The 23,534-nt window shown below is 42.1% G+C and overlaps 2 protein-coding genes across 3 annotated transcripts in view; both read left to right on the top strand.

The window, feature by feature from the left end:
* Nucleotides 1-1,161: 1,161 nt before the first annotated feature.
* Nucleotides 1,162-15,038, top strand: ttf2 (transcription termination factor, RNA polymerase II). The gene is made up of 23 exons (XM_070975510.1): nt 1,162-1,241; nt 1,505-1,610; nt 2,183-2,269; nt 3,169-3,238; nt 5,056-5,931; nt 6,287-6,407; nt 6,551-6,727; nt 6,900-7,006; nt 7,251-7,332; nt 7,490-7,615; nt 7,904-8,054; nt 8,558-8,663; nt 8,838-9,022; nt 9,604-9,757; nt 9,956-10,047; nt 10,955-11,040; nt 11,992-12,125; nt 12,264-12,443; nt 12,562-12,617; nt 12,758-12,911; nt 13,344-13,426; nt 14,000-14,074; nt 14,440-15,038. The coding sequence occupies exons 1-23, from the start codon at nt 1,214-1,216 to the stop codon at nt 14,582-14,584; spliced, it is 3,381 nt and encodes a 1,126-aa protein (XP_070831611.1). The 5' UTR covers nt 1,162-1,213; the 3' UTR covers nt 14,585-15,038.
* Nucleotides 15,039-15,768: 730 nt separating this feature from the next.
* The window catches only part of mphosph8 (M-phase phosphoprotein 8), a 30,379-nt gene continuing 22,613 nt past the window's right edge, over nt 15,769-23,534 (top strand). For both annotated transcript variants that reach the window (XM_070975508.1, XM_070975507.1), the window contains exons 1-5: nt 15,769-16,052; nt 18,012-18,173; nt 18,748-19,803; nt 20,858-20,954; nt 23,036-23,296. In XM_070975508.1, coding sequence (XP_070831609.1) covers nt 15,951-16,052; nt 18,012-18,173; nt 18,748-19,803; nt 20,858-20,954; nt 23,036-23,296 — 1,678 coding nt within the window. In that variant the 5' untranslated portion in view covers nt 15,769-15,950. The remainder of the gene's footprint in view (nt 16,053-18,011; nt 18,174-18,747; nt 19,804-20,857; nt 20,955-23,035; nt 23,297-23,534) is intronic.

Genomic DNA, 23,534 nt, shown 5'->3' with positions numbered 1-23,534 from the left:
GATGTCTCAGGTAGGGCTCACTAATCTGGGATTTGAACAACAGATTACGGTGACAGGTTAATCACACCGTGAATAAACACCGTCCAACACGCTATAGACGATGTCCAGATCCAAGAAAACTATATATAGCAGCCGGTTTGCGTTGAAATACCATTAGCTATTTTTATATGTAAGCTAGTTGTTATCTGACATCGGTTACACCACAGCAAGTCACGACAGCAGAGCGTCGGTTTTAAATGAGCATTTGTTTGGTTAGCAACAGCGCACTAAATGAAAGCTGCTTAGGAATCATTGACAGTGTGACAACATTCATGACATGGAGCTAAGACACGTCTCTCAGTTTAGCTAATGGGTTGACGGGGCTCTTAGTACGTGTAAGACAATTATCGGTGCATTTAAAAGACTTGACTTCCTTGGTGGTATTTACTGTAGCTACTTGCCGTTGTTAGCAGGCTGCCTATTATTTGAGATATAAAAAGCTTTTTTACGGGTGTTACAGCGTAGTGACGAGGTAGAGCAGTTCGCAACATTGATAAAATTGTCATAACACGGGATTTACCTGAGACATGGACCAAAAACGGTGGAATGAAAGCGTGAGTTATAGAAACATATCTAACAGAAGTTTCGAAGACTGCCGCCACATCACAACAAAGCCCGCGAGAGTAAAAGAACACTCACGACAAATCAGTTGCATTGTGGGCAATGTAGTTCAAGTGTGTTTTTAAACTTTTGGTTTCGCTGATTGTATTCAAGTTTGTTTTCTTATGTCTTTATAAACGACTATAATAGCTCAAATATGCATACAATACATGTTTTTAAAAAATGAAACGTGACATTTATATCGAATAACATTTTAAAGAGACTAGCTTCGAATTATATCCGGTTTAAAAGCGCTTCGGAAAAATATTTCATAATAATTGTCATCAAGCAAATTAAATCTGGCGTACCGTTGAGTTTTCATTTTGCCTACCGAAGTATCTATGTAGTTTAAGTTAAATTATTATCTGAATTATGGTGTGTTTACTTGTGTACTCAATTAAATGTATTTTCCTTTTCACCAGTTTGGATGAAAACCTTTATACTGGTATTCACGCACCGGATGTATTTTTTGACAACTGTGATTGGGTGATATGAAAATGTTGAAGTCCACCAATGACTTTCATAATAGCTATATATTCAGTTTCGAACTGGGCTGAATGTGTTTGCTAGAGCGATGGAGAAGATTTTGTGCAATTTCCACGGTAGGTCGTAATATGTTAATGGAAACTCACTGTTCATTGTAAAGTAAAAAACTGTATATCTATTGTGTTCAGTTTCCAGAAGTCATATTAAAGTTTTGTTCCCTGAAACACTTACGTGCATGACAAGGCACTTTCTTTCAGCTCTCCGTATAACGTTAACTTTGGACTTGGTAAAAAGCTGGTTTTGCTACGCATTTCTTTTGCTAACTTGCAGTGAGTAGAAAGGATTTGAAAAATAACTCCATCTCTGTGTCCCCTTACAGGCAGCGTGTGTATGCTGAAAACGGGCGTGAAAGATGGACCAAATAAAGGCAGAAGCTTCTACGTATGCGTTGACAAGGAAGGCTGTGATTTCACTCAGATGGTCAGGTAATGTTCACTCATTCACATCACTGAGGACAGATATGTCCTCTGTGGATCCTCTGTGCCTAACACTGTGAAACAAATGTAGAGATGATGTCAAAGGCGAGGGTGGATCCTTGTACTTAGCACCACAGGAGCAACATGGACTATAAATCATCTTTATTGTGAAAAATGTAGAGGTTCCTCAATCAAGATGCCTTAGATGTCCAGTAGAAAAACCCGGAATTGTCACTTTCTGTTTTGGTTATAAATGATATGAACATTTTATAAGTTTGGTTTGGCAAAGTCTGAACTGTCTCATACTAACATGGCTTTTGTGGTATTCATACTGGTACCCAATTATACTCTCCTCACTGCCAATAGGCCTGCCTCATACATACTGGATCTGCAATGCCATTCTCAAACATTTGAGCTTTATACCTGGTTGTTATTTAATTGCATAAAAGTTAAAATCTTTTGCAAATTTTGGACTTATTCTCCACTTTTGTGTTTAGGAGACTAAACACTTCTGACTGACTTTTGATCCTGTTTTTGATCTGCATTATCACTATTATTGTTATCATTATCATCTCCTTCAGCATCCCACCTTCCCACTGCCTCCATCATGAGGATTCGATGGTGGAACTCCAAGCTCTCACCTACAATCAACAACAGCAGAGCCATAGGTGGGTGTGCAGGTGGATTCTTTTATGGTCTAAAACAAGAAGAATTTTTTCTATTATCATGTCTATGTCAATGAATTTTCAAAGAAATCCAGGCTTTTAACTGTTAAAAAAAGTTTATTAAAATCACTGCACAGCAAAACATTTTGGTTTTTATACAAACAAGAAGAAGAGGAAGTAACTCTGGCAAGAAATACAAAGAAGTCATGTGATCAGAACATGGCCTGAGATGTAAACGTGTGCTTATCCAGAGTGGACATCATCAAAACACACATAAAACACATGAAGATATCTAGACAAGGAAAAGGGCTCACAGTGACCGAAGAAACCATGTTGTCGTTCCATATGTAGCTGGAGTTTCTGAGAAGTTCTGAAGGGTTTCCTCCAAGCACAACATCCCTGTGTATTTCAAACCTATGAACACACAAAGACAGTGTTTTGTCCATCCAAAGGACCAGATTCCCAAATGTCTCAAGAGAAATGTTGTGTATGTGGTCAAGTGGAGTGAGGAGTAGAAGGACAAAACTCGGTCGTCTTTACACATTTCTGACAAAAGAAACATTGTTTTAATGATCATGAGGTACGTAGCCTAGACAGAGAGGACGTAGAAGAACAAGTAGAGCAGCCCTCATGAGACAGAGGAGGAGGTTTAAGACACCACCTGTCCCCAGTTTACAAGGCTTTGTTAAAAACTGTACCTGATTGATCTTTTTAATGGTCCAGTGATTTTAATAAACCTTTTTTACAGTTTTGTAAGTGATGATTAAAACACGTGATGAAATGAAAGTCAATCCTGTTGCAGCTTTACATTTAAATTAGCACTGAGCAAGATCCCTGTCTCCAGGTGACCACACACCTGGATGGTTGGCGTGAACATCTGACAGTTCATTCTCTTTCTGCAGGCTGTTCTTCCGGTGTGCTACGGGGAAAAAATCAGGCAAGAAATGGTGTGGAAACGTGCCATGGACTGCAGTAAGACAACTCCTGTCATAGATTCACCATACACACCTGAGTAGAAAATGAACTGAACTTTTTCAAATGTGAAAATCTACCTGCCATTGACAGAAACATGTTCAAATTCATCAACCACTCAATAGTAAGTCAGTATTTTGCTGCATTTGGCACCTTTATTTATCGAACATTGACAGCAACCATATCTGGGACTCCTTAACTGCAGACAACACTTTTATCTCTTCACTTCTGCATCCAAACCTTAACCATCACATACTCCCTTTCAGAGCTTCATGTTGAATTTTTGTCATTATCCCAACTTTTCCAAAAACATCAAATATGTTAATGTCAGGCTACGACCTGTGAGATTAATACAGAGATTTAATTGGGCAGAACATGTATATTTAAGGGTTAAAGTCACTGACCATCCGATCAGTGGCGGATGCAGAACATGACAGATGGGCGGGCGTGGATTAAGTCTGGGCGGGCCTGATCACCACTTCGCCAAAATTGATAAGGTGTGTGAGCACGCACACACACACCTTATCGCGCACACACACACTGAAGCCACCACACATCAAGTATTTGACCAATCACGTGCAGCTTGAACGGAAAAAAGTCGAGAAAAATACGAAAACAAAACAAAAAAAAAAGCCCAAAGCGGCTCACTCTCTGGCTCCAATCGTTTACAGTCCAGTTTAAATGGAGTTTGAAGGAAGGAAGAGAAATCGTCTTGTCTGACACGAAGTGGATGGCTGGAGTGGAGGAAACACATGTGAACGCAGTTTATGCACCTTTACTATTAATGAATATCTATATTTTAAACTCCAAAAAGAGTTCATGACATGCGCCTCCATGCCTTGAAAAATGAATTCAGTCCACGGTGCTCTTCTGTCGGCTGGGAGCCGATGGAGCGATTTGTGCTCCTCTTTACAGCCAACAACAGAACAACGCCTGGACATGATTCATAGCACAGTGCTTTCGATAACCTAACAGCGGATCAGTGGGAAGGTGGCGCTGGGTGGAGAGACACCGAGCGCCGAATTCAAACGGCCTGTGTGGAAGCTGGTGTGGAAGCTGAAGGCAGGGCGCTGACAGAGATCCGTATCTCACTCAAAAAAGCGCGGACGGTCTTGTTTCACACTTTGTATGTGTGTGGCAGCACCAGAGACCCAAAGAAGCGAGTTTTTAATAATATGGGACATAACTGTGAAAATCATTTTATTTACATTTTTTTTATTTGAATTTCTGACTGGGCGGGCAAGCTGTCGATCTGGGCGGGTGTACGCCCGCCCATGCCCACCCGTAGCTCCGCCCCTGCGCCCATCTGTCACGTTCTGCATCCGCCACTGCTCCAGCCATCCACTTCGTTCGTGTCAGACAAGACGATTTCTCTTCCTTCCTTCAAACTCCATTTAAACTGCATGTTTAACAGCCCAGTTTAATAATAATAATAATAATAATAATCGGGGATTAAGCCCCAAACCCCCTATTAGGTAGGTGCTGAACACTTTCTAGCGTAACACAGTAGTGATGTGTCGGTCGTGTGTCCGTTTGAAGTAAACGATTGGAGCTAGAGAGTGAGCCGCTTTGGGCTTTTTTTTTTGTTTTCTTTTGTTTTCGTATTTTTCTCGACTTTTTTCCGTTCAAGCCGCACGTGATTGGTCAAATACTTGATGTGTGGTGGCTTCAGTGTGTGTGTGTGCGCGCGATAAGGTGTGTGTGCGCGTGCTCACACACCTTATCAATTTTGGCAAAGTGGTGATCAGGCCCGCCCAGACTTAATCCACGCCTGCCCATTTGTCACGTTCTGCATCTGCCACTGTCCATCATTACAGCCAGAGAAAGAAAAGAGAGACCTCTCTGACTCACAGAGACAGCCCTCCTTGCTGCCGCCTGTCCGAAACCCCTTTAAGGTTCCTGGCAAGATGGACAAGGACTCTGAGTGGAGGAAGCTGCAGTGTGGGGGAGGTGATGAGGAAATAAGGAGGGAGAAAGACAGCGAGGCAAGTCGCAAGGCTGAAGGAAGCGACAGTTGTCAGAAAGAAAATGTGGAGCGCGTAGGTGCTGGAGTGGAAGGAGAAGAGGAAGGAAAGCAGACTTCATCAGATTCTGACAGAGGTAGACGACTTCCACCAGGGATGAAGATAAAGAAGAGGGTTTCAGCTGAGGATGGAAACCGTCCTAACGCTAGCAGCACGGACAAAAGGACAGAGAAAGTCCAAGACAAGACTACAGAGAATCACACCAAGCCAGGAGAAGCAGAAAAAATCATTTCTGCCTCCAGTGTCAAGGCTGTTCATCCTGAGAAAACCAATCAGACCTCACAGGATCCTCACAAGGACTCGCCCCGGCAGCCAACCGATGGCGACACCCGTCTGGTGGAACAGACCAAGCCTCCTGTGAAAGAGAGTGTCTCTAAATCGTCATCCAGCCGTAACACTCCAGCTTCCAGAGACTCTGATAACAGCAGGGACCCCACATCCAACAAACTAACTCAATCCACAGAGTCCAGTCAAAGCAAAAACCACCAAGATGATGATGTAGTGCTGGTGTCGGTGGAACCTGCTACTCGGAAAACTCCTCCTGCTGCTGCTGTCCAAAAGACCCTGACCACCTTCCCTGGGTTCCAGCCAGCTTCTAAGGTCAAATGTCAGCAGCAAGATCCCAAAGGGCTGCACAGCCTGCTCACTGCTCAACTCCAACAGAAAAAGGTGAGCGAGTGACCAACTGTGATGCTAGACTGTGAGAGCCGTACATGTCATAGATGAGCCACTTTTATGATACCGATTACAATGGGACAAATACTGCATTTTTGAGGCTGATACTAAAAATATGCTAATATTCTTAAAAAGAATTCTGATCAAGATATGCATCTCAGACATGTCAGCCGAAGCACTACAGTATCTTGCTGCTTTTAGTGGTTATAGTGTCATAGGTGAGCAATGAAAGTCCAAGAAGCCTGTTTGTGTCATTAAATCTGTAGTACTGTTCAGATGTGCTGTATTAAATACGGACAGGAAATTTACAGCATGATACAGCAAAATAAATTTCTTTCTTCCTGTTTAGGCCACTCTGTCTGTGGTGAATGTAGCAGCTCTGCCAGATAAAGGGGAGAGGTTGAAGACTCAGGTCAAAGAGCTGGAGGAAGCTCTGGAGTCTCTGAGCCTCACTGCTGCTTCTCAGCCAGGTAACTCACACACTGTTACGTAGGAATAATATAGAATTATTTGTCAAGTCCACTTCTACTGCTGTTGTAGAAATGAAGGCATGTTTTTAATGGCTAAATATGGTGAAACAATTGTTTCAGTGGCCACTGCAAATCCCTTTCAGAGTCCCAGGGTGCATGTAGCAGCGGTGATCCGGGTAGCAGGCATGCAAACCCCTTCAGTCGGCAGGGTGGCACCATCCTGCTCCCTGCCCTCCCTATCCCAGGCTGCTCCCAGCAGCAGGCCTCCAGCAGCTCTATGGGTCTCCAGCCGAGCCAGCGACACACCCAGATGCATGGAGGTAGGCCAAACGGGAGGTTGAAGTCAGTTTTCCCTGAAGCATTAAAACTTGTGCATTTGAATCTACGTATCTGAAATCTGTCAGGTGGTGTGAGCTGATCTCCTCATTCGGTGTCATTTGCATTATCTCTTTCACCGCAAGCGCCCTAAATTTCAATTCGTCATGTTTCTAGCAACCCCACAGGTCAAGGCCACCTGCGAGGCCATCGACCATCTCCACAAATCCCTGGAGTCCTGCCCCGACCCTGATGCCGAGGCTCCAGACCCAAAAGGCATCAAGGTGAGACGTTCCTTCAGTCACTGGTCTGATTTTTCATCGGTCCTTCCACTGGCTCAGAACAGACAGGCTGACGTGCATCAAGACATTTATACAGATCACAGATGACTCACAGCAACAGTAATACAGATGCTCTGTTTCCATAACCAATGATCAAATTCGTTTTAAGCAAAAAATCCTATGTCCTCTTTTGTTTGGTCTGTTCTGTCTCTCTAATAACATTGTCCTCTTGTGATTGGTCGGTCAGGTGTCTCTCCTGGCCCATCAGAGGAGAGCTTTGGCCTGGCTGCTCTGGAGAGAAACTCAGAATCCCTGTGGAGGAATTCTGGGTATGTTCACCATTTTTATACGTGATTGCTATTAAAGAGGTTTCAGTGAAAACAGATGAGTGATATCCTAATTGTTATGTCACAGAAACTTTGAATTCTAATTGTGTTTTTGTTCATCGTTTCTCTGTCTTGTTCCTTTCATCCTGTCTGGATTCAGCGGATGACATGGGTCTGGGGAAAACCCTGACCATGATTTCTCTCATACTGGCCCAGAAGATCAAGACAAAAGAGAAAGATGAGAAGAAGGAAGAGAAGAAGCTGGTGAGCTGGATCTCCAAAGCTGGTAACTAAAACCTCTTCTCACTCTTTCAGTTTGTATGATAGGATACAGTGATGTAATCCTTGTCCATGCACTTCATGATTAATTAGACAATAGCTTTTGTAGGGACGGACAGTTTTCAGTAACTTTGCCAAAATCGGAATCGGCATGTCCGACTTTCAAAAAATCAGAAATTTGAATCAGCAAAGAAAATTGCAGTCAGTGCCTCTTGAGCCTCTTGTTTTGTCTGAATGCTGTAGGTGAACTCTCATGTCATGAATGTTTTGATTTGTTTGTTTGTTGATCATCCAGACTCCAGCCTCATAGTTTCTAAAGGCACTCTGATCATCTGTCCCGCCTCCCTGGTCCACCACTGGAAGAGAGAGATTGACAGACATGTGAAGGCGACCAAGCTGACTGTGTACCTGTACCACGGCCCCAACCGCGAGAGAAGTGCTGAAGTGTGAGGAAACTATGCACACACTGTACACACCACTGCTCTCTTCCCACACTGCTCTGCACTCACACCCTGCTTTCTTTGGTCAGAGCAAGGATAGAATGAAAGCTTCTTATGAAGGAGTTTTTGTATTTGCTTCATTTACCTTTGCTACTAACCACAGATAACATGACGGGAACAGGATTACATTGTGCACAGGTACATTGTTGATTTAAACATGAGTGGATAAAACATTGCAAAGACAGAGCCCACGTCCTGTTTGTGTTTGAAGCTTTTCATACAACAAATAACCTCTTCAAACACTAATTTTGTTAGTTTTTACTTCAAATTTGCTTAGAATTGTTGTTGTTTTAATTACAGCATTTGTAGTGATATCACAGCATGATCATATGTTAGCAGGTGATTGCATGGTCTCCAACTGAGCTCAAACTGTATTTGTTGGTATGAAAAATTCAACACTTAGACGTCAGCTTCCATTCTTGATTGAAGCGTTATCTGTCATCCCTCAGGCTGGCAGATCATGATGTGGTGGTGACCACATACAGTTTGGTCTCTAAAGAGATCCCAGTCCAGAAGGAGAAGGCTGAGAAACCCACCAAAGATGCTGAGGATGTGGTGAGAAACCTATGTTTAGGATTTCAGAGTTTATCAGACTCAGGGCTGTAACTTCAGAGTCTGCCATTAAGATATGTATCCAGTCTTAGTTACATGGAAAATCAATAATCTTTGGCTCCAAAACTAAGACAGACTCAGACACGTGTACACTTTATCCCATGTTGTTTTCACCAGTCCCCACACTTGGCTCCTCTCCTGCGGGTGGCCTGGGCCCGGGTGGTTCTGGACGAAGCCCACAACATCAAAAACCCAAAGGTGCAGACCTCTATGGCTGTGTGTCAGCTGAGGGCTGGAGCCCGCTGGGCTGTCACTGGCACACCCATCCAGAACAACCTGCTGGACATGTACTCACTGCTCAAGTAAGACAAAAACACAGAGAACACAAGAAAATTGAACCTGATTGAGACGCTTGGAACATGGAAGATATATGACTATAGACCGTAATGGCTTCTTTGTGTAATGATAAAATAAAAAAAAACAATGCAAGCAGGTTAAAGCTACACAAAATAAGCAAATAATAAATGTTTATATAATCATAACTAATTTAGAATTGTTCAGGTGGAAAGCTCAATCTGATGGATCCATTTCTGTCTTGAATCCTGGGAAGGTAAGTTTTTGCTTACTGAGCAGAAGTTATGATGGAAAAGTGCTGTAGAAATGACCACAAGGTGGAGCTATAGATTAACTTCAACTTCACAAATTCCACTGAAATCTGTGAAATACTTTTTTGAGGAAGCAAAGGCTCGGTTTATTTTGTCGACATTTTCTCACATTGCATGAAGAAACATGAAATTCTGTTTTTCTCCCGACAATGCTCCAAGATCGAATATGATCCCAAAGTGCTTTACGAATCCACTAATGAAACAGCATCTTCACTGCAGGCAAGTGAAGTCCAGACGGCTAACTGGAATGAGATTCTGTTAATTCACTGTCTCGTCAGGTTTCTGCGTTGTTCTCCATTTGATGAGTACAAACTGTGGAAAGCTCAAGTGGACAACGGCTCTAAGAGAGGCAGAGAGAGACTCAACATCCTGACGAGGAGTCTCCTGCTCCGACGAAGCAAAGACCAGCTGGACTCCACCGGAAAACCACTGGTACGGACAGACACACATGGGCGCTCGACTTTGATTTTGTCTTTAAATGATGGCAGAGTAGCTGATCTCCACAGCTTGCTGGGTTTGTTCAGACAAACAGACCTGACCCTTTGCAAGCTACGGCTGAGCTTTTGATTGGTTCACACATCCACACACTCACTCCTGATCCTGGCTGATGTGACATGTTGAATGTTTCAGGTGTCTCTTCCTAATCGGACCTGTGAAGTGCATCAACTCAGACTGTCCAAGGATGAACAGGCTGTGTATGATGTGCTCTTTGCCCAATCTAGGTAATGCAACCTTTTTTTTTTTTCTTTTTTTTTAATCTAACAAAAGATTTCTGAGAAAACGTCCTCATGGTCCTTTCTGGGATTCTCACAGTGTATACGCTCATTCTTTTTTGGGTAGAAAGGTTTCAAACTGAACAGCTGTGATAAGAAAATGCCGAGACATGCTGGTGTACAGCTTCTTGTCCTGCCTCCTGTAGCTCAGGGAACACAGGACCATTCTTAAACGAAGGAAAGACGATATTACCATCCTCTGGATCCTTGTTTTGTTAATGTTTTAATGACAATACACAATTTAGGTGTTGACAATAAATTAGGGCTGTGCTGAGTAGTTTTCATTCATAGCATTGAGATTCAAAACCTAAATCAACCTTCAGTGGATCATAAAATTGTGGTGTTTTTGTAACTTTAGCTATATCTGCTGCCTTGCCTCCAAAACACAGCTCCGCTCGCTCACTTCAACAGATCTTCCTGTTCTGTGGCACAGAAGCCTTAGGTGTTGATGGCTATTACTCATGACATGTAAGGACACTGAGTGTGACTACAGACAGAGAAGCGGCTGTGTTAGAGCTGGAAATACATACATACAAGTGTAGTTATGTGTATTCTTGTTGACAACACTGACAAGTTATATTCATTGAAGAACGTTGATTTAATAGACTAATTCATTTAATCCAATGAATCACTTCATTCAAAATGAGGATTTTGTCTGAGGATGAATTTGTTTTTTGTTTATTTTGGGTGATGATGTCATAAAATATGATGAAAACTACTCTCTGACTACCATCGAGGATGCTTACGTCATCTTGAAAGTCCAAATGTGTGTAACTACAAAAAAAAAATGGGATGGAAGTAGATGTAGAAAAACAAAACAAAAATGACACTAAAATGGTGATTTGCTCTTCTCTAGATCTACTCTGCAGAATTACTTGAAGAGACATGAAGGACATGATGTGAACGAGGGAACCCCTTCCAGTTCCAATCCCTTTAACAAAGGTGAGATATCAGCTGGCTGATTTATCGTCCTCAACAGGCTACACTGTTAGAAACTGTCAGCATGAATGAACCCTTCCTCCTGCCCTTTTTAAACATAATTTATCCTTTTTATTTCAAAAATGCTCGTATTCAACCCGTGTTAAAGAAACATTCTAAACAGCCGTCTCTAATCTGTCATACAGCAATGCTTTTTTTCCAACTCAGGAAATTTTCTAAAACGAAGCCATTTCTCTCTACCAACAACCCTGGCATCCATGCTTTTACCTAATCTCGGTTAGATTATCGCGATTCCCTTTTCTCTGCAGCAAAAAGTTTCTGTCCTCTCTGCAACTAATCCAAAGCGCAACTGCCAGGATTTTAACAGGTATCAGAAAATGAGAGCACATTTCATCAGTGCACTGGCTACCTGTTAGTTTTTAGAGTTGACTTTAAGATTTTACTCATCACCTTTAAAGCCCAGAGTGGTTTTGCCCCAAGCTATAATTCTGACTTTTAAACTCCCCATGTACATTCAAAAGCCCCTGAGGTCCTCAAATGCTGTTCTCCTGGTGGTTCCTAACTCCAGACTAAAAACTAAAGGTGACAGAGCATTTGCCATCAGGGCGCCCAGACTTTGGACCAACCTTCTAGATTAGGACGACTAAATCTATGTCTTCATTTAATTCCCTTTTCAGTTCAGCCTTCCTGTGATCGCCTACCTTACTCTCCCACACCGTTGGTTTTGTTGTTTTTATTGTTTTTATTGTTTTAATTTGTGTTGTCTGTTTTATTACATGTGCAAAATTGTGTGAAGTTTATCCAAAAAATAAAATCATGGAAGTGCAAATTCTCCATTGAGGTGTGTCTGTCTGATCAAGTCTTGCATTGCCTTTTAAGCCAAATCTGGTCAGTAATCAGTGAGGCTGTTACTCTTGGTGGTGTATCAAAAGCGTGTGGGTCTTTCTTCCCCAGTGGCCCAAGAGTTTGGGATGTCCCAAGCTGTGTCAAGTTCCCAGCAGCCTCAGCAGGCGTCCAGCACCATCCACATCCTGTCTCTGCTGCTGCGCCTCCGACAGTGCTGCTGTCACCTGTCACTTCTTAGGAAGGTACACACACTAGCATGCTCTGACAAGGCTCACCAGTGATGATCAAAAGACATTCTCACACACATAAACACAACAAAGAGCATCTGTGTAGTATACACAAGCTCTGACTTCCTTCCTTCTCTTCGCCTCTCTGCTCAGACGTTGGACGCGTCGGAGCTGCAGGGTGATGGGATCATCTTGTCTTTGGAGGAGCAGCTCAATGCACTGTCACTCTCCTTCAGCCCCTCACCATCGGCCCCTGACCCCAAAGACACTGTGGCCCTAAACGGCACCCGCTTCCCCTCACAGCTGTTTGGGGAAACCAATGAGAGCACCAAGGTGGGTTACCGCTGTGCCCAGCACCCTAACATCACAAATGCATCCTGAATGTGAGAATGTGGAATGCCGGCTGCTTGATGTCTGCTGCTGAACCAATTCCTCTATCTCAATTTTCCAGATTTCTGCTATTATCTCTGAGCTGGAAGCAATCAGACAGAAGAGTGATCAGAAAAGGTAAAATATTAAAGTCTCACAGTCGCCTCAGACTCAGTTTTTCATCCACTTAAAGCTGCTTCAGTTTGACTTATTTTTCATCTTGCAGCAAAATTTCAATGCATTCTGTTAAAGGAGATACCCTCTCTGGTAATGTGTAGTGTGATCGTGTCCCAGTGGACCAGCATGCTGCACATTGTAGCAGTTCACCTGCAGCGGATTGGCCTGAGATACAGTGTTATCGACGGAACTGTCAACCCAAAACGCCGCATGGACCTGGTGGAAGAATTCAACACGAACCCTGATGGACCGAAGGTAAATCTCACCCAAAACTCTGGACCTTAAAAACAAAACACATGACTACAACCTGATAATGCTTTTAAATAAATCAGCAGGTAGTTTAATGCAGGTATGAATACTTGGCAACAATTAAACCTTTGACGAAAAATATTCTTTTGCTGTTAAAGGTTTCTATACATAAGAAACGTTCATTAACACGAGTATGACAGGCCTGCAATTTTAATAATCATCAGTTGATAAACATCTTGTGTTTTCTGTTTTTCAAAAACATGGTGAAGAAATGACGACATGTACCTTTAACCCCACTGTTTTGTCAAACAACTTGAAATACACAGTCACACATAGACTAGAACTGGATTTCATCCAGTCTAACGTTAAATATTTTGTCAGTAAATATTGTGAGTGTGCTTCTATGTATATATATTCATGTCTGGTTTTCTGCCAAAGGTGATGCTGGTTTCTCTTTGTGCTGGAGGGGTTGGGCTCAATCTCATTGGTGGGAATCACCTCTTCCTCGTGGACATGCACTGGTGAGACACACACTGGCGTGCACAAAACCAGAAGAGTAGCTGTATACATAGTATGTCTTTTGTCTGAATTATGGTTGTTTTTGTATTCCTTTTATGATAATGTTTTTAAAAGTACCTTTACTTCTTGTTATTGCTGCTTATTTGACCTTCAGCTGAACTTCACTCGAAAAATGTTGTACAAATAAAATGTTTATTCCACATCAGATGAGCCTTTAGCTTACCTTAACCTTCAACCCCTTTCAGTGGCTTACAAGGAAAGACATTGTTTAAAGACATAATAACCTTTTTACAGTATATTGAGCAAAAGTGAGCACACTTTCTTCAAACAGTTCTGCATTATTTAATATAAGGTTTAAGTAATTAAGTAATTTAAAATAAAATACACTTCAAAAATTGAAAGTCCTCTGTCTCACAAATGTGCACATCCAGACCGCAGTCAATTAAAAAAACAATCAGATCAAGTCATCACACACAGATGAATATGTAATGCTACGAATAAAGTGTCAAAATATTTGACATTATCTGTTTAAGAGTGGTTGGTTTTTGACCTCTGACCCACGTATACTCTAACAGGAACCCAGCTTTGGAGGATCAGGCATGCGACAGAATCTACAGAGTTGGACAAACTAAAGATGTCACCATCCACAGGTAACCAATCAGCAGGACATCTGATGAGTGTCTGTGGTTACTATTATTTATGATTGCATCATATGCCATGGTTGCAAAAGGACAGTACTGAGAAAAATATCGACTAAGGCTTAAGTAGCTTAAAAGAGAGATCAAATTAAAATCCTTACGTCATGTGGGGGAGCGAAACAAACCTTCAGATTCATGGAAAGCATTTTTCTTAGCTTTGTTCTGAGTGGTTCAGACAGCTCCTGATTGAATCTTTACAAAACTTCATTTGTATGCATCTTCACTGTAAAGTAATTTTGCTGAAGGCTCTGGTGTGACTTTTTTAATAAGAGTTTAATAATAATTGTATGTTAATAGCTTTGTGTGTGTTTTTCCAGGTTCGAGTGTGAAGGAACAGTGGAGGAGAAGATCTCCAGACTTCAGGTGAAGAAGAAGCAGCTGGCCCAGAATGTGCTGTCAGGAACAGGAAGCACCCTCTCCAAACTCTCCCTGGCTGATCTCAGAATCATTTTTGGTGTCTGAGATGGGAGGGAATCGAGGCTGCTGTGCCACATGGTCAACCCCACAGCTATAACGAGACACAGCTGCTCATAGACATATTCAAAAGTCTGAAAAATCTTGAAATAACCTAACAACACTGAGGTAATAAATGACAGAGCTCTGAGATACAAGAGAGCCCATTTTCCACCATGTAATTATTTCTTTGTGTGGTCAGTTATTTTGGTAGCTTACTCATTATTGGAGTCAAGCAGATATTTTCCTTTTTTCTCACATCATTAAGTTGTTTTTTTGTATGTGTGTTTCTGTGATTTTAAATAAATTCAGGTGGTTCAAAGTTATAGAAGTTGTGATGAGAAGAATGTGACTGCCTGCTGTATGAAGTCACTTGCATAGTAAATTAAAATAAGAGAAGATAGGACTTTATTGATCCCACACTGGGGAAATTTAGTAAATAAAATGATTATCATTTGAAAATGTTAGGAAATTCAGTCCAGATGTTGGCCTATTTTAACTGGCAGACTTGTTTGGATTTGAGGATTCAATGAAACTCAATGCCACTGCTGCTAAAAATACGTACACAAATTATTTAATGTCACCTGTCTTTCAGGTCAAAAAAAACCCCAACTTAATTATGAGTTAGTTTTGTGTACTTAAACATAACAGGATGATGGAGATGATAACCTATAATTATAGAGTTTTAAAATATAAATGCAAACCAATGTTTTCTATCAGATGTATCCCTTGATGGCCTGCCCCAAGCAGACCACCATGTCTTCATTGCTCGCCGTGTAAAAAATTCAGAGGGTAGCTTTATGTCCATGCTGCCTTTAAAAACCTCGGGATTTTTGGAATCAACGTCTGAAATAACTACAGAGAGCGGTGACGAAACCCACGCATCGTTAAATTGTTCTATTTTTTAAATCAGTGTCTTCCTATAATCAATGTAGCCAAGACTTCTCTTTAGATCAAACTTATACATTTAGAAAACGCATGTTAGACACAGACGTTAAGACAATGTCCCAGTGTTGATTAACAATGATTAACGTTGCTATCGCGTATTTCAGCATTCTTTCAGTTCAATGATTAATGCTGCACATTGGAAAGTTTAAATTAATTGCCCCACGTACAGGCTTCTAACGAAACAATTTGAAGTTTGTGAACGTCGTGAATGTGATGTAGAAGTAGGAGAGTAGGAGGCTAGGAGCAGCATTTGAATGTAGCGTTGTAAGAGCGGGCGGTAGCTGGTCCGCGCTCTATATCCCTCTGAGCTGCAGAGCTAGTGCAGTGAGTACGGCCAGGTATGCTAGCGTCCTGCGTCGGTGAACACGGCTAACGCGGCCTTCACGAGTGCTGAATCAGTAGCTACATTTTAGGAAAACAATCCGCCATGGCTGCGGAGACTGATAAGTTGGAGCCTGCGGACAGTGAACAAGATGAGGAAGAAGATGTATACGAAGTGGAGAGGATTATTGACATGCGAGTGGAGGAGGTAACGTTAAAGCTAGCTAAATGCTACGTAGCCGCCTGGCTAGCTTCTCCGAACATGGCTGGCATTGCTTTCGCTCCAAGTCTCACGACGCATAGCCCATCTACGACGGTGCACAGGCACTTTCCGTCAACAAAGTGCCCGTCTAACAAGTAATTTGGTGCACTTGGTTGCTTTTGTGTCACTCACTTAGCCTAATGCGAGTACACTTGTCGTGGCTCACTGCTCGTCCATACATAGCATCGTTTTTCTGTACAACTTCTCCCATGATGTCTGCTCGCCTCTCCCCTGCTGGGGCCAAGGACGGACGGACGGACGGACGCTTTGCAAGCATGCAAATAATTGTATTAATTCTCCTGACCTGCGATGTAGCTACATCAAACAAATCCCAGGAATTGTGCTAGTCACACTATGCATTAAACAAACAGGAAGGTTGATGGTTTGCTAGCGATAAACCATGCAATTTAATGTAATTCCCAGTGTGAATTTACTCACGCCTGTTAACGTTACGTACCACAGTGGCCGCCGTATTTGAAATGTCATCAGCTGGCCGACTAACCTGTCTTATTTCACTTTTCTGGGCATTAATAAACAACTACCGCACTGGATAATAGTTCATTAGAATTAATAGTCCTCTCTCACATGGGCTATTGTAACTGGCATTGTGTCTTTGTTAGAACGTAGTGACGTGTTTGTAACGTATGGACCTGCTGCATTAAGTGACTAGATGTTTCAGTTGAGGTTCCAGTGACATGTTCTGTGTATGCAGTGACCGAGCAGGCCTTAAGTATTTGACGGTAGACACTATATTCATATTTCATAGCTGCATACATCCTGCGGATTTCTATATCAACATCTTGTTAATAACCACAATGAAATGGCACTTGAATGACACCAAATGTGTCTGCTGTTGTGGGGGTTTTTTTCCTTGTGTGCCAGGGTGTTTTTACAGGGTTTGAACATACATTCACTGTGGTTGTTTACCTCAGTTCAAGTGATCTGATTTTTTTTTTTTGTCCCCAGCTGTTGAAGCTCTGAAGTTGATTCATGAGATTAAAGGATTAAGAAAAAATGATTAAACATAGGTGAATTTATGCCTCAGAGACATTGTTGTATATATTTGTAAGTATGCTACTTTGTGAAGACACAGGAATAAGTGCAGTATAGGTGAGGTGGCAACTTGGCAGAAGGGGAGAGATGGCTACCTAAAATTGTGCAGTGTGGTATCCATCGGATCAAAATTGCGTTGATCTTTCTGTCAAACACAGGACTGTTAAATAAGTCAGTTTCCACACTGCAGTATTTGTCTTTAAAAAAAAACTTTCACAGCAACATCACTTAACAAATTCTTAAACGTATCATTCATTTAAATACACTTGAATAATGTCAGTATTTTTTCCTAAACACTGTGCAGGAGAAACTATCACTGTGATAGCTGCACTTCTGTGCTATGCAGGAGAAGTGCTCTGTAGATGTCTGTTCTTTTATTGTTGTAGTCACTTCTGTTTTTGTTTTTGACACATTTGACTCTGCTTTATAGCCTGTCAACAAACAAAAAGACTCAGCCTGAGCTGTCCTGTAAATCAAGTTGAGTTCCCTTAATAGACATTGGCACTTGCCTTTTCTGCACATGGACATTTTTCCAGCTGTTGGCAAGTGCAGCTTTAAGTCTTTTTTGCTTTTTCTACTCATTTAACTCTTGCTGTCTTGCACAGTGTGTCTGTTACAAATGCAAGCAGTGAATCAAAGAAAAATATCCATCATTCAAAATATTCTAACTATTGATTTTACTTAGTCAGCCATGTTTGCGTGCAGGCAGCCATCATATGGAAATGTACTCTACAGATTGTGTTTGCTGGTGGAATAGTCTGCCGTGAAATTCTGACAGCTACAAGTCACCCTGTCAGATTGGTGTGGAGGTAATACTTGGTGTGGAGCTGAACATCTTCTTTCTGTTTTTAGGGTGAAGTGCTCTACAGAGTCCGTTGGAAGAATTACTGCTCTGATGATGACACGTGGGAGCCTGAGGCCCATTTAGAGGACTGTCGCGAGGTTCTCCTGGCTTTTAAGAAGTCTATGGCTGATGCTAAGGCCAAGAAAGATGCCGAAGCCAAGAAGAGCGTGGTAAGTCTAAGTGACAGTCAGGTACATAATGTTTTGGATATTGTATTCACCAAAATAATAGTATTGATGTAGGTACACTCTTTTTACAAATATATTAACACAGTCAGACACCTAGTGTATTTATTTTGTATTCCTCCTGTACTTATTGTAACAATCTGAGCCTCTCGGTGGCAAAACAAACACTAGTGGACACACATTGACGGTGCACAAACACTTGGAGGGATTACATTGCAGCCCGTTTCGTGGCTGCTGGCTGGAGCACTGTCACTAAATACTGGAAAAATTTCTAAATTGTTGTGTCTATTAGTCACTTGGACACAATAACATGGGAAAGAACACCCCATAATCAGATAATAAGTGACTGAAATTCCTCTGGTTTGTCCAGGACATTGAAATCTTACACAACATGTGGACCGCACCAGTTGGAAGCTCAGTGCCCACAGTCTTATTTTCACACAGCTCCATAGTGCTGCTAGAGGTCTGAAACTCCACAGGGAACCTTTAAGCCAGAAAACCAAAAATACTATGTATGATCTTAAAAAATGTGGCATTGCTTGTCCTGTTCTCTTTTTAGAAATTGCTGCCTACAAAGAGTGACGTGTTTGATGCTGACTCAGAGAGTGACAGTGACAAAGACCGTCCAGCTGAGGCGCCCCTCAAGAAGAAGAAAAAGACAAAGACTCGGGAAGAAGACGTGGAATCACCTCCAAAGGAGAAAAAGAAAAAGAAGAAGAAGAAAGACAAACGGAAGGAGGAGTTCAGACCTCTCCCGGCACCAGAGACAGATGAGGAGGAAGAAGAAGAGACAGCTCCAACTCCACCCTCTCCTCCCAAGGAGAAAAAGACTGAGTCAAAAAAGCGGCTGGTTGACTCTGAAGAGGAGGACGATGAGCCCGTTCCCTCCAAAAAACACAAGAAGGAAAAGGGAAAGGAGGGAGGGAAGCATAAGAAAGACAAGGAAGAGGAGTGGAAGAAAAAGAAAGCAAAGAAGGAAAGGAAAATTGACACATCTGAAGACGAGGCTGCTGCACCTCTGGAAGACGACTTGAGCGACGGCCCGTCAGAATCCCAAACAGACGATGCTGCGTCAACGGATACTGCAGCAAAGTCCCCTGAAAAGGTACGTTTGGATGACAAATCCAAGCAAAAGAAGGGGAAATGGGAAGTAAAGCTGCAGGGCATTAAGGACCTCATCCATGACAAAAAGAACAGAAAGCCAGACAGCGCCCAGAAAGAAGGCAGCCTCCAAAAACTTAAGAGCCTAACTTCTAAAGGCAAGGAGGAGGCTGCTCCACTCTCGGACTCCAGTGATAGCTCCACACTACATAAGAAAGCCAAGAGCAAAGGGCAGGAGAGCACAACGGCACCACCCAAAGTCCCTTCTTCCACATCATCCTCATCCTCCTCATCCTCTGTCACAGCAGCTAGCAGCACCAAGGGTAAGGAGGATGAGGTGGCTAAAGAGGAGGTATTGGGACAGAAGGACGCCACAGGCTCCACTAACCTTTTTGAGAAGTTCCTGTTAAACTGCGAGGCCAAGGACCGCGCCCCCCGCAGGCAGCCAGTGCATCAGCCTCCCCCCGAAAAGACCAGTAGCAGCAGCAGCAGCAGCAGCAGCAAGCCCCCAAAGGTACAGTATTAGTGCCATGCATGTTTTTCCATTGATTTGCATCATATAGCATAAAATGTTGGAGGGGAAAAAAGGGTACATGTTGATTTAACTTTCGACAGCTGCAAGAAAAATGTTTCTTATTAAGATGTCATTGCTTCCTTTGCCTTTGTCTTTTATTGTTAAGCTCCAACTCCACCCTCTATTGTTAAAGATGTAATAATACATATTCCTCCCATGAAACGTTTCACAGACCTCCAGAAGGTCTGATTTAGTCAGCAAATGGCTAAGTTACTGTCAGAAAAAAGAAAACCAAGCTGGTTTTACAGTAATCTGCCATCACCTTCGGATTGAAATGTGGTTATTGCGATACACATGCAGAAAGTGGCAAAGTGTGAGCGGTAACTGAGCTCATGCCAGCATACGGCTGTAAATGGATGGGTAAAAACTCAACAGGATTTATAATGGATCAGTGAATCCAGTGACCCACTTCATGAGGTCAGTATTGGTGTACATCCCAAGCGTACAGTTACATACAAAAGTGTGTGCTGTTTAAAAGCTCACACCAGCAAATCAAACCAAACAGTATTTTACCTGTTTGGCTGGCCAGAAGCCCACAGGAACTCACAGCAGAGAGGAAACAGGCAGTGGCAAGAATACTGGTCTTGATGAACAGTCACCAGGCTGAAATGAAAGTCATTGGAGAAGACCTGAGGAACTCTGTGAAGGCAGTTGTTGAATGACACCAGAAACACCTGCAAGGGTTATTGAGAATATTATCCGATGTGTCTGCAATTTCATCATTGCTTTTGGTAGTCAAATGGAACAGAGTCTATACTTTATTTCCATGTTAACACATTTGATAGGACTTTGCTTAATAAAACCCAAAAGAAGTCAGGACATGATATGACCACATTGACATGCATGTCAGAATATTTGAGACTTGTGTCAAATGTTGAACATCTCATATCCCTTGGCCAGCATGAACGTTTGCTCTGTGTGATGAACCCGCTGCTCAGTGGTTTGCCAGAAAGACTCAAAGGTTTTAACATCTTGTGTTTTTTCTCAACTATAGTTAATAGGAAAGATTGAGAAGATCCCCAAGTCAAACAAAGATTCTCCAGCTCAGAAACCAGAGTCCAAGAAGACAGAGAAGACCAAGCAATCAGATGGTATGCACAATACACAGGCACAAAAAACACATGCAGGAAACATTTAGTTATTGAATGTGCTGAGTTTGAACATAGTCACAGCAATGCAAACTGACCTCAGTTAAAAAGAAACCTAACACCAGGTGAAAACAAGGCCAATACAGAAATGGCCAGCATATGTGAAACAGTGAAATCAAAGTCTAGGAGTGATTTCACCTTTAGCCTCTTTGCATAGTGCTCCCATCTGAGTGGACACCAGCATCTACAAGTTGTTTACACGCGAAACATGTTGCTCACTAATCAAAACTGAAGATCTTTAATGATATATGGCATGCTTGATCAGTTTATACATGACCCTGGATGTTTTTGTTATCCAGACTTCTATTTCATTCATCAACAGAGCATCTGTAGCAAGTGCAAAGAGAGACAACGGAGAGAGTGTGTATGTGTGTGGGGGTTTGAATATTCGTGAGCAGTTCTCATTGAATGCATACCCTGTGTTCTCCTCAAGAGAAGAAGTCCTCCCAGCATCAGAGCCTCTGTTACTCTTTCCCTTGGACACAGTCATAAAAATCTCCTCCACCACCTCCAACAAAGTTTTCAGTTCCATGGTTTGTGGTGAAGAAAAAGTTAGATTTTTTTTTTCTTCACCACAAACCATGGAAATGAAAACTATACTACAGCATCAGTGAGAATTACCCACGAATATTCAAAGCCTCAATACTTTCATACTAGAGTTGGCCAATGGGACAAATAGAGCGGTATTGGCTGAGTCCATTGCCTCCCCACCAACCCACCCACGCACCCAAATTATTTGCAGGTTGCAAGGTTTATTTCGACCGAACCAGAGTTGGTTGTGAAACAATGGAAAGACTAACTGAGACTGTTTTGCTGAGTTTTATTTTGTTACTGTCAAGTTTGAATAACGTCTGTTTGATGAGGAGTCAAGTTAACTAAGATCATTCAGTGAAAGAGAGAAACTTGAAGGTTTTTCTGTTAAATGAGGAATATTATGTTAATATTTGCTTTCTCGACACTGTTAGTTTATTTTGTTTATTTATTAGACTAATAATAAATAAATAAATAATAAAAGACAGTACACAGGAACATGTTCGCTGCATTGTTGAGCACATTGAGAACATTTTCGTAGCAGGAATAGAGAACCGTCTGCCACATGCTTGACTTTTTCAACGTCTTACTAGCCTAGTTGTATAATGCATACAGGTAGCAGCCTCACAGTGCAACGTGGAAGCACTTGTGCTTAAAAAGATACACAATAAATCCCAGTGGCATGTGGTCATGGTGCACAGGCATGGGCATTGGTTATGGTGCTGCAATGTTACGAAAATTGCTATGTCAGTCAGTGCCACAGGTGCAGGCTGCAGAAAAGAGGCTTAGTTGTTGTTTTCCTTTAACTGTCACTGATGTGAGCTTTTTGGGTCTTCGGGACAAGGCAACAACGGGAAGGAAGTACTGTGTTCTTTGCTGTGCCCTGAAGTAGAGAAACAAGACAATCTTTTAGTGCCGGTCTTGTAATGTGCCTCTATGCATAATCCCAGATCATCTCTGCTTCAGGGACTGGCATGACTGGCAGATGACTGGAGAAGCAGGGCAGGGGTTCAGTTAAATTGTCCTATATTTTCATGGAGATTATTAAATTGAAACACTTAATCAGACAAAACAGGCCTAAAATTGCTACTGCAGAATGAGGTTTACATTTAATCAGGAACAAAACTTTTCCACAACAACGCAGCACATTTATGTACATATCTCATATCATTAATTTCTGGAGCAAAGAGAAAGTATCTTAAATCCAGCAAAGATTGTGCTCTTCTTTTTTTACCCTCTATGGTCCAGCACCATATCCCTAAATAACTTCAAACCTTTTCTTTCTCTTTCTTTTTCTGAGTGCTGTCACAACATGCCCACAATAGCCAGTGAGAAACAAGTCTTTACCAAGCAGGCATGGGGAATGGCAACCATGAAGATAAAGCACACTGCTGTTTTCTAATGGTTTGATTGACAGCTGTGATGGAGGATGAAAGGCTGTTTATGCTCTTTATCTCCCAAGAAATATGATAATGTCTCTCCTCCCTCTCTAGTCCCCAGGCCTGGCCAGAGTTACGGCTTCAACCTGGACAGTGATGAGAGGGAGGGAGATGAATCTACAGCAAAGCAGAAGCCTGGAGAGGAACCCCGGGAGCGCAGGGAGAGGCCAGAGGAGACACAGCGGCCAGGCTGGGAGAGGAAAACCCCAACAGATGACAGGAGGAAGAGGCGAGAGGACAGTGAGCCCAGACTCTTCATGGCGTGTGATGACAATCAGGACACCCAGGACCCAGCAGAGGGCGCTGACAAATCTGGTATGTTTCTGACTGGCCACTGAGCACATACTAATCTTTGCTGTTTGTGGTGTTTCTCTCATATATTTCTTTCTACACAGTTGAAATGTCAGTTTTTGTTAATTTTTATCATCATTTATCATTTTATCAAGTGATCTCAGTGAAACAACAATCACTAAATGGAGTTTGAAACATAAATGTGATTTTCAGAGAGAAAAGGGGGTCATTTAAATTGCAGTATGTGAGGTTTCAGCCTGCC

The sequence above is a fragment of the Chaetodon trifascialis genome, chromosome 12 (assembly GCF_039877785.1).
Source record: "Chaetodon trifascialis isolate fChaTrf1 chromosome 12, fChaTrf1.hap1, whole genome shotgun sequence".
Classification (NCBI taxonomy): Eukaryota; Metazoa; Chordata; class Actinopteri; order Chaetodontiformes; family Chaetodontidae; genus Chaetodon; species Chaetodon trifascialis.
The sequence above is the reverse complement of the archived record's forward strand: the minus strand, read 5'-3'. Positions and strand labels throughout refer to the sequence as shown.

What these genes read in the sequence shown, in the direction of transcription:
- ttf2 (XM_070975510.1), top strand. Translation starts at nt 1,214, where the DNA reads ATGGAGAAGATTTTGTGCAATTTCCACG. An exon ending in ACTCCACCGGAAAACCACTG is followed by an intron (nt 9,758 to 9,955) that starts GTACGGACAGAC and finishes TGAATGTTTCAG; the next exon opens with GTGTCTCTTCCTAATCGGAC. An exon ending in GTGCTCTTTGCCCAATCTAG is followed by an intron (nt 10,048 to 10,954) that starts GTAATGCAACCT and finishes GCTCTTCTCTAG; the next exon opens with ATCTACTCTGCAGAATTACT.